Source organism: Rattus rattus, chromosome 17 (assembly GCF_011064425.1).
Source record: "Rattus rattus isolate New Zealand chromosome 17, Rrattus_CSIRO_v1, whole genome shotgun sequence".
Lineage (NCBI taxonomy): Eukaryota > Metazoa > Chordata > Mammalia > Rodentia > Muridae > Rattus > Rattus rattus.
In genome coordinates this window covers 24,296,845-24,314,665 of record NC_046170.1, presented here as the reverse complement: position 1 = coordinate 24,314,665, position 17,821 = coordinate 24,296,845, and the positions used below count along the sequence as shown (strand labels likewise).

Sequence of the window (17,821 nt, the reverse complement as noted above, 5' to 3'; positions counted from 1 at the left end):
ACAAAGATAACCCCACCCACTTTAACTCCACATCATCAGGAATTTGATCACAGCAACACTAGGAGATACGGGTGTTCATAATTATACTACAGTAAATAGAATCAGCTTCCATGATTCTTACTTTCAGATAAACAAACAAAGAATATGGTCAATTCAACCTTCAGACCGTTTGCTGGGAAAGTGTATGTCAGTCGTGGCGTTCCTGCCTGAGGTAGTGGGACAAGGATACCCATTAATCTTGCACAATGACGGGAACATTAGGGGCTGATCTTATATTACTAAGTGAAGACATTTAGCAGACTTCAAATTACTTCTTTGCTTTATCATTGCCTCAATTTTATATTGTCAGCTGCTGGGGGGTATATATGAATTACTCAATGCCTTCTGGACTGGCTTGTGCCTCCTCAGTTGGAGATCTCTATTTTGTGGCACAATGGTTGAGTCTATCCTCCAACCAGAACACACATTGTGCTCTATTACATTCTGGCTTGCCCTCATCTCTTGTGAGTGCACACAACGCTCACAGAGATAACCTGAGCATATTGTGTGAGACACACTTTCTCCTGGACCCATGCAGTTCTCTCATTAATCCGAAAGAAGCTAAGAGAATTAATCATTCATCACCTATAACATTTCCTTAAAAAATCTCTCCCATTAGTATAATGAACCAATAAATAAAGACGTATACATGAAAGGAATGTGGTACAGCGTCATAGGTTTGGCTATTTTGTGGATTCTTTCGTCTTCCACCCTTATCCCACCCTTTCAACATCCTAACACTAGATAGGAGAGAAAAAAGGATGGAGAGGGAAAGGGGCATTGTTATCGTTAGACTGCTTCCTGCTGATTAGGGGAGTGTTCCTTGGGGAAAATTTGACCTTCCCCATCAGGATATATAATTTCTTCTTCTTGATTATTCTTTGTGTATGAGTACTTTCCAAACGGCAGCCAACTGCAACCAACCAATAACCCACCAACAGCAACCTGGCCTCTAAGGGCCCTAGCATTTCTACACCCTCTGAGGACTCCCCAGAATTCCAAAATGTCGCACACTTGCAGAAATCGTCTGCAGCTAGAAAAATCACACCCCTGCTAGAGCATGAGGCAAGTCATAGCTCTTGTGGACAATCTGAAACAGTCCAATATCCCATACAAACACAGCCCAATAATATTTCTGTGCTTTTAAAGAAACCAAAATTCTCACTACAGGTTTGGCTTGTATTAATATTTGAAAGGATAAACATAAACCTGAAATGAAATTGTTAAGGCTCTTTTGCTTTAAGAAATAGACTTATAAGTCTCTTCCTTCAAGAGAAACAGAGATTGGGTCTTAGTTTATCTCATTTACCCTACTAGGTCTGTTTATAAAAACATCAGTCTAGTTGACCTTTGTTAACAATGAACCTTGTAACTATCTGGTGATGTGTGAGACCTGTGTCTCCAACACACTGTGCATCTGTTGGGAATTGGTTCTAATGCTTTGTCTCAATTTGACTCCCAAACATGTGCTCCCAGACCCTCAGCTGGCTTCAACTGGTAATGAAGAACTGCTGTACAGCCAATGGCTGGGCAGAGAGACAGAGGCAGGACTTTTAGATTCCTTGGGCAAGGGACTGAGGGAGAAAGGAAGAAGAGGAGAATCACCATGACTTGGAGACAGAGGGATAAAATTTAAGACCTGCAGGAGAGAAAGCATCCCACAATGTAGTTGGAAAGGGAATGTGGTCCTGTTGGGTTGGGGAGTGTCCCCAGAAGGTAACAGAAGGTGTTAAGCCAGGAATACCGGAGGGGAGTGTATACTAGCTGCAGGGAGGTTTAGAAGTGACTAGCCACTGAGCTATTCAAGGCATATCAAAATTAGTTGGCCTGTGTGTCTTTCATTCGTGAATCCAGAGCTCTTGGGCGGGTGCAGTGTGAAGTGCAACCTGCTGGGAATATCAAGTGGTTAAACTAAATTTACCGCTACATGCATTTACTGTGTATTGGCAGAGAAATTAGGTTTTAAAATAGTATGTGGAACCTAATCAGCTCTGTTCACTGAGGGATCCCCATGGAAAACACATGGCCAAGGGAAGTTGCAGTATTTTACTACTGGAGCAGGATTGAGGTCAAAGTTAAAATACTGACATGAATTCTGGGGCTAGTTCCATTTGGAATTTAGTGACATGGGACAGTCATTTTACCCTGATGGATGAGTGTCACAAAGGGCATTCCTGTGTTTATCAAATATTCATATGGTGGCTATTTATACCTGTAAACTAGGTATAAATACCTATTGCTAGGCCCTCAAGAAAGGATGTCCTGCCCCTAAGGAACTCTTGTTTGTGATGATCAATTTTGTCTTAACTGTGTGACACCCAAAGGTGCCTCCAGATCAGCATTGCCAGAGAAGCTCAGGGCAGGGACCCTGCACAGATTGGCAACACAGAATCCCATCTGAGGACTTTCTCCAGACCCCCCAGACCCCAAGATGCCCTTTGAGAACCGCGAGTATAGGAGGATATTACTGTCTCAAGAGGGATCCGTAGCTGTCATGGAGCTCAGAGTGTGGTGTGACTTGCTGTCTATTCTGGCGTAATGTTGCCTAATCATTCTTTGATATTGTGATTTCCTTTTAGCTTAGCTTTAATTGGCTCTCCTCTTCTCTGACTCCTCTACCTACTACTGCTGCCTCAAATTCTCCACTACTGGAGTCTAAGATGGGGCTTAAGGATAGCAAAGAATCAGAAAAAAAACTCCAAACATTTAACTAAGCAAATATATTTATGCATACATGTTACATTATATGTACTCACATATACACATGCTAAGAGCACAAAGTAAGTTCTTCTTGATGTGTTAAATACCCCTTTAATATCTGAGTAGGCATGAATGAACAAAAAGGGAGGCTGGAGTTTTCATGAAAATGTAAAGAACAAATTATAAGAGTTGGATAGAGTTTGGGATTGGAGGAGAGAGAGAGGGCGGGAAGAAAACAATAAACAAATACAAAATTCACAAATAACAGACGGCTTTGGATATTTGTATTTTAAATACACACTCGTTAGAATATTAAAAGCCAAATTCCAAATTTAATATGGAATAAAATTTATTAATGAAAGTCTTAGGGCTAGGGGTATTGCTCAGTGATACATCATTTGCCTGGCAATGCATGACTATCTCTAGACTTTAACACACACACACACACACACACACACACACACACACACACACACACACAAAGATCACCATACCAAAAATCTTAAGACACTTAACAAACTTTGTTACCTCTCTACACGATCTACTCCCTAATAAACAAAATCAAGATACCAATATTTGGGAGTTTTCCCACATTTAATTATACCCTAGTTACAAAAATAACTCTTTGTGTATTTTCACAGAGACTACTTAATACAAGTTAAGCAAGAATTCCTAAAACATTTTCTTTTTCCACAGAAAAGGGCACATTCTGGAAACAACCCAGGTATGGGTTCTGACATGGAGCTGACTGGGGCATGGGTGACGGCAACTGGCAGAATGGAGGTCTCCACGGCCACTCCACCCTGCTCTTCTACACAAAGCTTTGTTTTGGATGTCACTTGCTTAGATTACTAATCAGTGAGCAGAGGAAGAGGAGGCCAAAGGTGCCAAGAATAATTAGGAAGACACCAGAAGTCAATTTACCTATTTATCTTATACTGAGCCTATTGTGTGATTGCGGCAAGAAAACCAGATTAATCCCTTCATGATTTTGAAAAATTTGTTATTTTCCACTTTCTGGAAATCAACATCTAGCAACAGACTCAGCCTTTCCTTAGGGAAGTGCCCTTTTCTGACTCTGGGCCTGGGAGCCCAGGTTGTCTAGTCCTGCAATGCCCATTGTGACGAGAGCCAAGTTTAGCCATGATCAATCTGAGGCAGCTTCCTGGGGACCTTGATAAGAACAACCAGGGACAAATCACCTGCTTTAAATGGAGGCCTGGTACTCCTGTCTCTAGCTCATGAAATGGGCAGGCAGGAGTTAGAAGAAAGCCAAGTAGCCCAGGGAGTTCTAACAGCCTGGCTCAAGACCATGGCTTACACAAAATGAAGTCTGTGCTAGAACTTTCCAGCATGGGGGCCAACGAATTTCCTTCAGACTCCAGCCAGTTTGAGATGAATTATCTGTCATTTGTAACAAGAATCTATATACTGAGAAAGAAGGACTCGAAGCCTATTACTAATTCTATGCTGTGCTCAGGGACTACTGGATAATTAAGACTGTAAATCAGGTTGGGGCATGGCTTGATGTAGAATACTTGCCTACATGCACGAGGCCCTGGGTTCCACCGCAGAATTGTGTAAAATAATTAGTATCAATCAAATAATGCAAAGTTAACCTAGGAGGGAAGTAATCTCACACTGCAGAATTGGGACTACAGCTGTCGTCTCTGGCAAAAGGTGAGTCACGGGTGTTGCTTTTTCAAGTTCCCAAGGCACCCATTCATCTCGGCACACATCTCCCTCAGAATTAGACGTTACAGGGTCTTCACTCAGAGCTCCTTAGAGACATAAATGTCAATGACAAAATAATTCTTCCAGCAAGAGTGAGAACGTTCCACATTCAGACAGTTTTCAACATTAATAAAACCATCTGGCCTTAATCTGAAGTTAATTATCTGCTTACCACTGAGGGGAGAGGAGAGCACCAGCAACCATTTCAACTTGAAAAGGACTTGTTTACCTGGATGGGCGCCAAGGCTAGCCTACACATCCTCGTTCAACTCAGCCAAACTTTTCGTTTATAGTATTCACATGAATACCTTTGGAGGGACTTGGAAGTGAGAAGGGAGGGGGATGGGGATGTGGAACCTAGAGTTTGAATAGTTGCTGAGGAAATATTCTGAACAGTGCATAATTTAAATCAGAGACTGTATCCCTATATTAATGTTTTTCATTTGCACAGATGCATATATTTGCAGAGAAATACTGAGAAGAGAGACCAGATGAATTCTGTGTGTCTACTGAAAAAAGTGCTATTCTAGAACATGCAAATTGAATGCACACTGACATGGAATTCTTTTTCCACATCTCATGAAAAACTGAACTGGAGCAAGAGACAACTGCAGAGTTTTAGATCGACTGGTTCTGCTTCTGACTTCAATGGCTCCCAGTAAATGCTATTCCATGGGAAAAAAAACCCTCTGGTAGTTTTTTAGATAAGGTATCATTACTATTCATTACTGACAGATTACATCAAAAACATTTTGCAAGAATTTCCCAGTAGCAATGCAATGTGGACTGTGTGACACTCCAAAAGGAATTCATAAAGGGAACACCCACATGAACATTTACCTTCCACGGCTCTTTTGAAGAAGACTTTGCAGCTGCCACAGGTCACTACCCCATAGTGACACCCAGAAGCCTCATCTCCACACACCAAACAGATCTTGGAAGGTCTTGAGGATCCAGTAGAAACACTTCGTAAAGTAGAGCTGGGGAAAGAAATCAAGATTTCAATAATGTCTCTATAATAGGACATCTCCTGTCCTGGCCAATTGCATTCCAAATCTTCGACAGTCTTGGCCCCTAGAGTTTCATTCTGCAGTGGTCACATGCTTAATCACTCAGGAAAACAAAGGTAATGGCATGTTGACCAGTGGAGTCCATCACATAGCTGGGGAGGCAGCTCAGTGGGACAGGCACTTGCTGAACATTTGGGAAGTCCGGAGTTCAGATCCCCAGAACTCACACAAATTCCAGCACTCAGCAGCAGAGAAAGGGTCCCCAGAGCAAGTTGAGCATATACAAAATAGCAAGCTTTGGGCTCAGTGAGAGATCCTGCCAAGGGAAATAAGTGTGTGTGTATGAGTCTCTCTCTCTCTCTCTCTCTCTCTCTCTCTCTCTCTCTCTCTCTAACCTCTATATGAATGAGCACATAAATGAACACACACACACACACACACACACACACTCCTACACACACCTACACTCATATAAGCATGCATACACTCATGAACACATAAGAAAAGAACAGCATACAATCAAGTCAATTCTCAAAACTGAGAGATGAAAGGAAAAATCCCATGTGAACGCATTCCTATCTTTGAGAATATTTCAGAAACTAGACCATAGAGTTTCAATAATATGAGTGACCAAACATAGGCAGAACAGGGACCGCACCAATAGTCACCCAAAGTGGATGGGGTAAAGCTCATCCGGCCTCAAACCTATATGGAGAACTACAGGGAACTAAGAAATGCTGACAGCAGGAGCAATATTTTTTCAGGGAAGAGCTCACCAATGGTTCTCCAACACTGAATGGTTATCCCTGAAACCATGCATGAAAGTAACATTATAGGACAGGGCAGGTTATATTTAATAATATATGTATATACATGTATGTATGTAACAACAACTAATGAACAGAGAAGCCATGAATTTAAGCAAGGAGAATTAGGAAGATTTTGGGGGGAGGGAAAGGAAGGGGGAATGATATAATCTCAAAAATAAAAGGTAATAAATTTATAAAAGACAAACTAAACTTTGGCGTATTGATTTTTTTATCTGGATAGATATGTGAAATCTATACTAAATGTGGCATTTTGGTTTTGATATTGATGGTATCCTTTCTGATTAGTAAGCAAAATGAATTGTGTTGAATATATATGTAACAGCAGGGTTTGGGGGGCCTTTAAGCAATAATCTGTTTGGAAGCCATTTAAGAGGAACCTTCTCTAGATACTTTATACATGATTGGGTTAGTTGATAGTATGCTCCAAACAGAATGCCTTCCACCCCAATGGGGAGCAGCAGCTAAGTGGCAGCTTAGGTAGGTGTGCACTGAGCAGGTAGAGAGGCACACTTTCCTTCATGGACCATATGCTTTTACTGAGTATTTGTCAGTAAGTCCTCTTATTGTCAACGAGGTAGTGAAGAATTAAATATAAAACTGTAGTTTCTTCCCCAACGCTAGTGTGGGCACAAATTGTCAGTGTTTGTGTTACTGCAGGGTAAGATGGTGTTACACTGTGGGCTCAACTCTCCCTTCTGGGGAGGGCAGGCAGGGATGTGGGAGTCAGGAAAAATTTACTCAAATAGGACACATAATAATGAAAGGGGGGAATCGAAGCAGAGCGTGTGGTGCCGAAGAAGGCTGTGCACTGGGCATGCTTAGTAGACTGGTAGGGATGCTACCCATCAGCTCTCACACTTCTGACTCTGTGAAAACTGCCGACATGGAAAAACCCCTCGAAGTACACACACACTAAGTGGCCACGAAGCTCATGTCATCGTCCTGGTCCCTGCTTTCTAAATTTACTAAAGCCTGGTCAAGTCTTAACATACATTTGACTTAAAACAGTTTTCAATGAACAGCCTTCTCTCCAAATCCAGCTAATGGAACAAAATTCAGCTCCTTGGTCCACCATAGCAAGGTTGCCTTTCTAGAAAATGCCTTCTTAAATCAAGGACTGAACCAGAGTTCTCCAGAGCTATTTCCCCTCTTGAGAAAAGCGCTTTTTATTGCTTTTATTAGTGCCCTCTGACTTCTTTATGACATTCAAAACATTCCATTTCGGCACCAGCAACTCTGCAACATATTGGCTGGGAGAACTCAATCCATGTTCAGGCTGACTCACAGGACACTTCAGAGAAAAGCCGCAACTGTAAATATTTAGAATATAATGTAAAATCATCATTAAAACGTAGTTGCTTTCTCACAATGACAAGCAGATGCAGGTTTGTCTGGTTTGGTTTTGTGGTGTTGAGAATTGGAGTTGGCTTTGCATGTCCAAGGCAAGGGCTGCTCCACTTCTGAGTCCATATGCAAGATTTTATTCAACATTTTTGTGGGTCATGATCTTTTACTGGTCTCTTAGCTTGGGACTCTTTACTAAGGCCACACTTCCTCTTGGTGTGATCTTACCTAGTTTTTTACCCTTAACTATCCCAGTATCTTGGGATTTCCAAATGTCCTCCTTCAGAACTTCGTAACACTTATCCAGCTGTCTTCCTGGCATCTGCACCAGGGTGTCTAACTGCACCCCAAACTCAGCAAACCCCAACACCACTGGTTTCTATTTGTTTGTTTTTGAGACAAGGTTTCTCTGGGTAGCTCTGGTTGTCTTGCATTCGCTTTGTAGGGCAGGCAGGCCTCAAACTCACAGAGATCTGCTTCGCTCCACCTCCTGAGTGCTTGGATGAAAGGTGTGCATTCCTTGCCTGGCTCATATTTATTAAGTCATATTGGAGTTAAGTGAGCCCTTAATTCATTGACTGGTAACTTTATCAGAGGGGAGATTGGACTGTGGATACTAATAGAGGGTAAGCCATGATCATACACATATAAGGAAGAGATGACTATGTGTTTAGAGGCCACATTGCCAGCAAGTCAGCATGACTTGGGAAAGGGGGATGGGACATATTCTCCAGCATGGGCCTCCTAGTCAAGGAATCTGATTTTCATCTTGGACTCACAGCTCTCCAATTCAGGCATCAAGTGTCTCTAGCTTGAGCCATTGGAGCACAATGGTTGAATAGTCCTGCAAACTATGGCAGCAGCCCTTAGATATGTCTAGCTGCTCAGGGGGATAACTTGGATTCATCCCGCATCTTCCTTGTTCCCACACATATGTAATACATGCAAGCTGTGTTCTGTTCAGCCCACTCCCAGGTTCAAATCACTCTTTCAAGCACCAGGCTAGCCCAAAGCTGCTAGATGTAGGAGTTCTGTAGAACTCTCCAGAAGCTTTCTAGCTTACCTTTGTGGTTCATCTCTCTTTGTCCTCCCCTCTCAAGCTAGAAGACTGTTCCATTTGCCTTGAGACCATTCTAAAATCGTCCCCCATACACTTGGAGTCAAGCACATGCCTAAAGAACTACTTCATTCCTTTCCCTCTCCCAATCCTTTCTCCACATGAGCAACACAGAGCTCCTTGCTGCTCTCAACATCCCAGCATGCTCTTTTCCTCTGAGCCTCTGACTGGACAGAGTGAAAGATGCTGGGGTTCTTTGTCATCTGATTCCTGTACTCTCATTCTTGTCAGTGTCATCCACACAAAACCCAAGCATGGTATAAGCCCAGATTCATTTGTGGATTCATTGGTCTGTCCTCTTTGCAGGGATGGAGCCTGATACACAACATGCTGCTGGTTCTTGAACATTTCCCATTGGCTGTGGGGCCCTCTTGGTAGACAGTAAAACCTTTAAAAAGTGGGGCCTAGTGGGAGTAAGTTAGGTTGTTGCATGAAGAGGTGGGGCCTAGTGGGAGTAAGTTAGGTTGTTGCATGAAGAGGCGGGGCCTAGTGGGAGTAAGTTAGGTTGTTGCATGAAGAGGCGGGGCCTAGTGGGAGTAAGTTAGGTTGTTGCATGAAGAGGCGGGGCCTAGTGGGAGTAAGTTAGGTTGTCGCATGACACCCTTGAAGGGGGGAATCTCGATTCTGCTCCTTTCCATTTCTCTGCTTCCAGGCCACCAAAATGTGAACAAGCCTCATCCATTATGCCATCTTACATGATGTACTGTGCCATCACAGATCCAAAATGACACAGCCACGTGAACATGAAGCGACACTTCTCCAAGTACAGGCTAAACCTTATCATGTCCTTCCTGTTGACTTGGTATTTTGTTATAGCCGTAGAACGCGGCCTCATGCATCACCCAGTCAATATGTAATACGAGTCATCAGGTGACACCCTCACTAGAGCCACCACGAAACCCATTATGACATCAGTTCTGATAGCCCATTGCTGCCTTTGTGTCAGATGCTGTTTGTACATACCCATGAGAAGGGAACCTATGTGAGAAAAGAGCCAGACCTAGCTGAGATGTCAGAGAGTCTGGCATAAACCAGGCCCACCATAGAGCATAGCTACTCATTTGTTATACCAAAACTCAAAGCCAGCAGCATGCCCCTTTCTCTCATGCCCACTTACATCTCCCCATAATAGAAGCTCAGCTTTGCCACTATCTACCTTGAGGCTCCTCTGCCAGCGTATCGACTCTTCTCATCCCCTAGGTTCCATGTGTCTTTCATCATTGGCTCTTTTCCATCTTGATGGTCAACTTGACCTTTCTACCTCTGGCCATCTGCCATCTCATGTTCACCTTCGTCCTCCAGCTCTGAAGGGCCCCACGCAAGAACCCATCTTCAAACAGCTCCTATCTGGTATCTAAATCCCTATAACCAGTTCCATCCTGTCTAGCCTGTTCAGTTCTCATGCTCTCTCCTTTTTTTATAAGCTTCTCACCTCTACTTCTTTTGAGTTTCTTAAACACACCAGGTTCAGAGTCCTGTTTGCCTTCCTTTTCCACATTTGGGTTTTCTGCACGGATACTGGTACCTTAAAGCACTCAGGCTCATATCCTGTCCCTTTGTACAGTTTATCATCAGTGTATAGTAATAATCTTTATATATATATAAAATATATATAAATTTATATATGATTGAAAAATATATATGTATAATGTATTATATATATAATGTATATACATATACACATAAGATTATTTTTAATCATTTTACATACATACATACACACACACACACACACACACACACACACACACACACACACACACATATATATATATATATATATGGGCTGCTTCCCAAATGCCCTGTAGCATCATCACTATATTTTGACATTCTGCACTGTGATGTCTCCCCTTATGGCCTCTTTTGCTTCAGGGATATTGTTAAGTAAAATGAGGTCTATTTGACCATAAGCACTGTGATATACTATGATAGTAGCTCTACTAACTGTGCTGGCTACCGAGTGACTAAGGAATATATAGAATGAAAGCACAGGACAGAAGAACCACCCACGTCCAATGCTGGGTGGAGCAGAATGGCCTAAAATTTTCTCATGCTACTCTGAATAGTGTGTAATTTAAAAACCTATGGATTTTTTGAAAATTTCCACTTAATAAACCACAGCAAAGGGAACCAGGAGTACCTAGGGATTATTGCTTTCTTCCTCCACCAATCACACTTGTTACGAAATAAGTTTTCCTTTGAATTGTAAATACCCTTCTCTTCATAGTCCACTGTTGACCTAACTAAGGCCTTTGTCGGTTCTCTCCCTCTCTCACCCTTTTCTCATTGCAGTATTCCCACGCTCAGTGATGCTGCATCACTTCTGCTGCATGCCACCATAAATAGAATCTGTGGAAGGTTACTGACGTTCTTCCTCACGACTTTCTCTGTACCATCTCTGCTCTAGCATGCTAACAGCCCTGTGAGGGATCTGGATGACCATTCACACACTGTCCATGTTCTTCCCCCTCCCATCCTCCGGCACATTTGCACAGGACCTGTCCTGGCAGCAGGTTACCCAATGTCTCTCAGCTTCTTGGCAGTAAGGGGACAACATCTCTGCCTCAGCAGTCATTACATTGCCCTTGCATTAGTGACCTAAGCATTCACTCACGCTAATCCCTCTAGGGCAAAAGCCTTATCTACAGATCTCTGTGTTTCCTAGCCACTGACCTGGGTTGGCATTGTTTACTGAATGAATAAAGTCACACTCCTAATCTCATTATAGAAGTACATAAATTTACAGAGGGCGATTTTACAGAAGGTAAATTAATGAGGCCAAGGTTATAGGTTCAATTCTCATGTGGTTGATTTAGCTTTAGAGAGAGTAAAAGAGAATATGCTTACCCAAATGCAAACAAATTAAAACAAACAAACAGAAGATGGGGGCTGAGGAGAGCTGAGGGGACAGGGACTCAGACTCTTCTCCAAAGCAGCTCATTCTCACTTCCCATTATTTAGGGACACTAGTCACGAGTGCTTTGCAGTATATTATCTTTTATGGAGTTATTGTTAGTGATTAGCAAGTCACAAATATTTAGAAGGACAATTCTTCCTACTGAGCAACAATTTGTAATTGAAGAACAAAGGCCCAACGTAAAACCTGAATTGTGTGAACCAAATTATAGCTGGTGACCTGAAAATGGAAAACTCAAAAACATCAATGCTTTGGGAAATAAAATTTAATACACAGTGATGACTAATTAGACATCAATAGTTATGTAGTTGTTGATAGATTGATGGGGTGGAAAATCTAGACAAAACCAAACACACACACACACACACACACACACACACACACACACGCACACACACACACACAGACACACCACCAACTCAAAAACCAAAACCAAAACACTGGGATCCAAAAACAGTGAACTTCACTCAAGAAAGAAGCTTGGAGAATGGTCTAAATCACGGAGTTCCTCCAATACAAGATGAAGCAGTTAAAATCTGGGCAGGCATTTCGAAGTTGATCACCAATGTGTCACAGACAATGAGGAGACTCTGCCGTAAGAATGTACCAGCATGTGACAGCGTGAGTGCAGTGGTGGAGAGCAGTCTGTTGTATGTAGACTGTAAGCAATTAAAGCAGAAAAGCCCAGTGAACTGAAAGGAACAAAGACCACCTGACAAGGCAAGTTTGAGATTTCCGTTCCTCAGGGCAGGCTGACAGGAGCTGCAAGCACAGTGAGCATCGAAGCAATGGATGCGCCTACCCAAAGGGAGACACAGAGAGGGCACCTTAGTCTCAGTACTTGGTGCTCTGATAAAAGAACGTGATGAAAGCGATTTAAGAACGGACCGAGAGGTTGCTCTGACTCACAGTTCCAAGTTACAGCCTGTCACTGTTGGGAGGTCACGGTGGGAGGAGCCTGAAGCAAGTCACATGACATTCACATTCCAGAGCAGATGGTAATGAATTGATGCATGTTTGCTTGTGCTTAACTTGTACTCTCAGTCCAAGGCCCAGCTTAGAAAACGATGCCACCTACTGCAAGGTGGGTCCCCCTCTCATTTAACATAATCAAGATAAGCCTCCACAGATATCTTTCAGAGGTCCTTCTCCCAGGTGACTCTAGGCTGTATTCAATTGACAACTAAAATTGACCACCATAAAATATAAAAGAAGCTTCAAGAGTCAAGAGAAAAATGTTCAGAAAAACCAACCATCCAACCAACCAACCAAACAACAATCCAACATTTCTGATTAAACAGGGAAAGAAATTCAAGGGCCGATTCTAAAGAAACAAAGTCAGAGTTAGAGACGAGGAGGATTGTGAGTTCCTCAGCTATGTAGTGAGTCTGTACAGCCTGGGTAGGCTACATGATACCCAGTCTCAAAGTTCAGGGAGAGAAAAGGAAGAAAAGGAAGACAGAGAAGGAAGGAAGGAAGGAAGGAAAGGGAAGGAGGGAGAAAGGGAGTGAGGGACAGTGGAAGGGAGAGAGGGTGAAGACAGGAAGGAGGGAAGATAGCATCATCTTGCAATGGAAGGGATGAGTAGATGGTATGCTCAAACGAACAAGCCGAAGCCACAGAGAGGACAGACAACACAGTAGGCCATCCACCTGGATGCAGCTATGGCTGACAGAGCTGACATTAACAATTTTTATGTGTATGGATGTGCATAATGTGACTATCAGCTATACTGAATCAATTATATCATACATCTTTTGAAGTAAGAAGTTTCCAAAGCCAAGAAAATTGACTTTATAGAATTAAATACACAGTCATATATGGAATCTCTAAGAATTTCTAACATCAAATTATCTCCAAAATGAGGTTGAACATATACATGCTGACCAATGGTTTTTAATACAACTAAATATAGATACTAAAAAACTGCACCATACTGTCTGTACTAGTACTGACATATACCCATTTATATACAAGGTACTTTTTAGAATCCTCTGTAGGAACCACAGACTCATCACCACCTCCGTGGTCAGAGCTTCATTACAAAGAATGTTTAATTACAGCTGGGTTCTTGTTTGAATATTTCCAGTTTTTTCAGACAGGTTTCACTGTGTAGCTCTGAATGGCCTAGAACTTGCTATGTAGAGGAGGCTGGTTCTTAATTCACAGTGATCCATCTGCCGTTGCCTCCTCTCTCCTTGAGTATTTCTAAATGACTTTAAAAAATTAGTGTGTATAAAGTGTACATTTGTGTGTGTGCATGTGTATGTGCATTTGTGTTCCAATGTGTTTTGCATTTTCTGTATTTAAAACAAATGTCAACATAAAATGTGTTTCCTCATGGACTTTGGAAGCAGAACAGTGCTTCTCCTTTCTCTTATACATTTAATCAGTGAATCAAAGCTTCAACTTTTCCTTGACTTCTGGGTGACGTCATTTCTCTTAGGGATGGCATCAGTCCCTGGTTCCCCAGCTCCGTTCTCATGATGCTCTGTGATGTGGGCCTGTCTGCTAATTGCACCTTCGTCTACCTCCCTGACACTCAGCATTGCCATGCAAGATAAAGAGATAGTCCTTATTCTTTTTAAAATAATCTAAACATGGTAGGCCTTATTCTGCAAACTATGACATCCTTCATGACAATGTTGTACTACTTTGCTGACATGACATAACGTGAAATGAAACATCCCAAGGAATACTTATTTTCACAGGTTCATTCTTCAATGCTGAACTTTCTGAATAAAAATGAGGTACTTTTGAATGAAGAAATGTTTTTCTCAGGTAACTCTTTATTTTCTTAGGTGTAATTGTATAATTGTGAAATAACATAAGGGATTTCACATCAGTTTAATGCTCGGAAATAATATCGGAAATACTAAAAATCATCTTCTTTCACACATTTTCTTGCAGTACGTAAAGCATATGCACCTTACCAAAACTCAACAGTGTTTCAGTCACCAAAGGTTTGTTTGATGGAGGTCTATATTGTACCCAGATGTAAAATGGAACATTGCTACCTCTGCTCTGCTTCAAGGCAAGGTGACGTGTCAGTGGTTTGTATGGATTGGCGTCACCAAAAAGAATGACTTTGTCATCGATGCCAGTCCCTTTCAGGAGACAGACTGGCTTGGTGGGAAACTCTGAAGACCGTACATCACATCCAGACACACGCATGCACACAGAGAGAGGGGGCGGGGCGGATGGCCGGACACACGGATATCTCTTGACACGTGATTTGTGTTTTTGATTAGCTACCTCCTTACAGAAAATGGCAGAGGCTTCAGGCAGGAGCACCAAGGCAACAGGACTGGAGTTCAAGGGGTTGAGCCTGCAAAGCGATTCAGAGCCACAATTCAAACCGACCTCTGGGAACGAGGAAAGCACCAGGAAGCCGCTATGGTTGACAGAGCTGACAGAAACAATTTTTATGTGTATGCACATGCATGGTGTGACCATCAGCTCTATTGAATCAAGGATAGTATACATCTTTTCTAGTAAAGACTCAAGTTCAAGAGGCTGAGCCTGCCACGAGATTCAGAGCCCTGATTGAACCCAGCCCGGGGAGTGAGGAAATGGACCAGCATGCTTTTCCGGTGGTCACTTCCATGAGAAGCTGCTTTTGTAGTTCCCCATTTCAAGCTGAGACTGTCGGACTACATGATGTGAAGTGCATGGTGTGGAGTGCATGGTGTGAAGGGGGTCCTTCCCTACTGTTTTCAACCCAGGAAGTCCATAAGTCCTGTGATCCACTTCCGGTATTAGCAACACAACCAAGGTCTGCCGGAAAAACATCCCTGATGCTTGTGTATGGGTGACTGGCATGGTGGGTACCACCCACAAAGTGTTGCTCCCCTCTCTAGTGAGGAGCCTGAGTTTCTCTTGTAACAAAATTCTCCATCAATTTTGGCTTTTTTTGAACTTTCTTATGATGTTATTATTACTTTTATGTGAGTTGTTATTTTTTATAGTGGATTTCATGTTTCTGTTTTCAATTGGAAATAGTAGCTTAAAAATGATTTTAATAAATCAAACAGTGTGTTCATTTCCTTACTTGGCACTGACAAAACTGTAAACACACCCTGGATATTTTCTGTGCCTTTGTTTTTCCCAGGGTTTGAAGTTAGGGACTGTTTCTTTGATTTCTTCTTTCCAAAAATATTTGGAGCCCGAAGTTTCATAAAGGCCATTCTTTGGCTTCTAGAACTTTCTGCTCACATGGAATCTAATATAAAGACAGCAGGGCAGTACCGCCTCATGGGGCCAACACCCTGCCTATATAAAATATGTATCCATTTCCTTAGCCCCATCTTTTGTAGGCATTGTTCACTCATGCAGTGTTTTTAAGGAAAACAGAGAAAACGTCTTTTACACAGTCTGTCTCTTTTCATCTTTTGTCCCCTTTGAGGGAAGACAGCCAAAACCCAAATCAACCAACCAAACCAAAAACAAAAAAAAAAAAAAAAAAAAAAAAAAAAAAAAAAAGAAAAACAGAAAAAAAACCTACCACTATTACCATAGTTGTGGGAATACTGGTATTTTCTGGAACAGGTTTTAAAGTTTTATAAGCATATGCTTAGTAAAAATTAAAGAAACCATATAGCCGGTTTCTAGTAGTTGGTGTGTAAGGAAGAGAGCGACAGGGTTTGTCTTTTCCTAGGTAACTAACTCACTTGCACCTCTGCCCCCCCCCCATTCCTCCTGTCACCCAAGTCTCCCTCCCCGCCTGTTTCCAGCTGTGAGCAGTGTGCAGGCCCCGAGACAAGGGCTTCATAACTCTTCTTTTTCATTCATCGCAGTTCCTAAGCACGAGGCACACATCAGGCACCATCTGGGCCAGAGACATGAATCAGCGAACAATATCTACTAAGATGCTGGTACCTGAAACTTATCCCTAACTCTGGGGACCTAGCGGGAGAAGGAAGGCGGGCAAACCCCACTGGGAAGTAAAGTGATCAATACAAGTTGTATTGCTCTTATCTGAAGTGACCAAAAAAGGTTAGAGTTTAGGAATTTTATATTTTGGAAACATTTACATATGCATAATGAGGTGCCTTAAAGTTGGGATTTAGGTCTAAACATGAAATTCATCTATGTTTCATGTGTTCCTTATGCATATAGTCTTACTGCAATTTTATAGTGTTTTAAATAATTCTGTGCACAGAGCAAAGCTGAATGCTGTGAAATTTTCCTCCCGAGGCATGCGTTGGCACCCAGAATGTTTCAGGCTGGGAACATTTCAGATTTAGGATTTTTTGAATTAAGAATGCTTGACCTGCATATACAGTAAGTGTTATACTGTTTTTATGTGACTTTCCTCACGCTTACAGATGTACATTAAGTCTGTTTAAAATAGTCTTTCCTCCAAGCAAGAAAAACCAAAATAAATGTTCTAAATTCAGATCACTCAATGAAGCTTCCATTTGTTAAGTGAGGTAGGAATCATGGGGAATAAGGAAGAATGTTCCTGAGTGGGTTGAGTCAGGAGCAAAATACACACTTTTTAGTGTTCAACTGTGATGTGCATGCGTGTGTGTGTATGTGTGTGTGTGTGTGCATGTGTATGTGTGTGTGTAGGTGTGTGTGTATGTGTGTGTGCATGTGTGTGTTTATGTGTATATGTGTGTGTATGTGTGTGTTTGTGTGTATATGTATGTGTGTATGTGTGTGTACCGGTGTGCATGCAAAGGTGTGAAAATACTTTTGGAACCTATTCAAGAAAATATTGTAGTTTTGTCTTGCTTTTAGTAAGGTATGGCAGCCCACATAACCACCAAATAGGTTGTGTGCTGAGGGTATTTTAAATAATCAATTCATTTATTAAAATTCACATTTAAAAAGAAAAGTGGTCACTCACTGAAATAGCTTGTTTAATTTTTAAAAAAGCAATTAAAGGCCCCTCCCAGTGTTAGACCTTTGTCCTTGGACGTGCTCGGAGGGAAGATGAAAAGGGGCTTTGAGACAAGGCAAGAGCATAGAGATCAAAGCCCACACAACACTGTTCTCTGACGATGTAAGAACCCACCAGGGTCTGTAAAACAAGGAAAGGGTTTCCATGTGCTGGTGATCAGCGACAAACATCACTGAAGAGTCGAGGAAGTTCAAGGCGAGAGCGATGGAGAGTTTTAGATCT

The 17,821-nt window shown here is 42.0% G+C and overlaps 1 protein-coding gene across 5 annotated transcripts in view; it reads right to left on the bottom strand.

Annotated features, from left to right (window-relative positions):
* Positions 1 to 17,821, bottom strand: part of Nr3c2 (nuclear receptor subfamily 3 group C member 2) — a 338,093-nt gene that overhangs the window by 153,520 nt on the left and 166,752 nt on the right. For all 5 annotated transcript variants that reach the window (XM_032888220.1, XM_032888217.1, XM_032888219.1 and 2 more), the window contains exon 3: positions 5,314 to 5,453. In XM_032888220.1, coding sequence (XP_032744111.1) covers positions 5,314 to 5,453 — 140 coding nt within the window. The remainder of the gene's footprint in view (positions 1 to 5,313; positions 5,454 to 17,821) is intronic.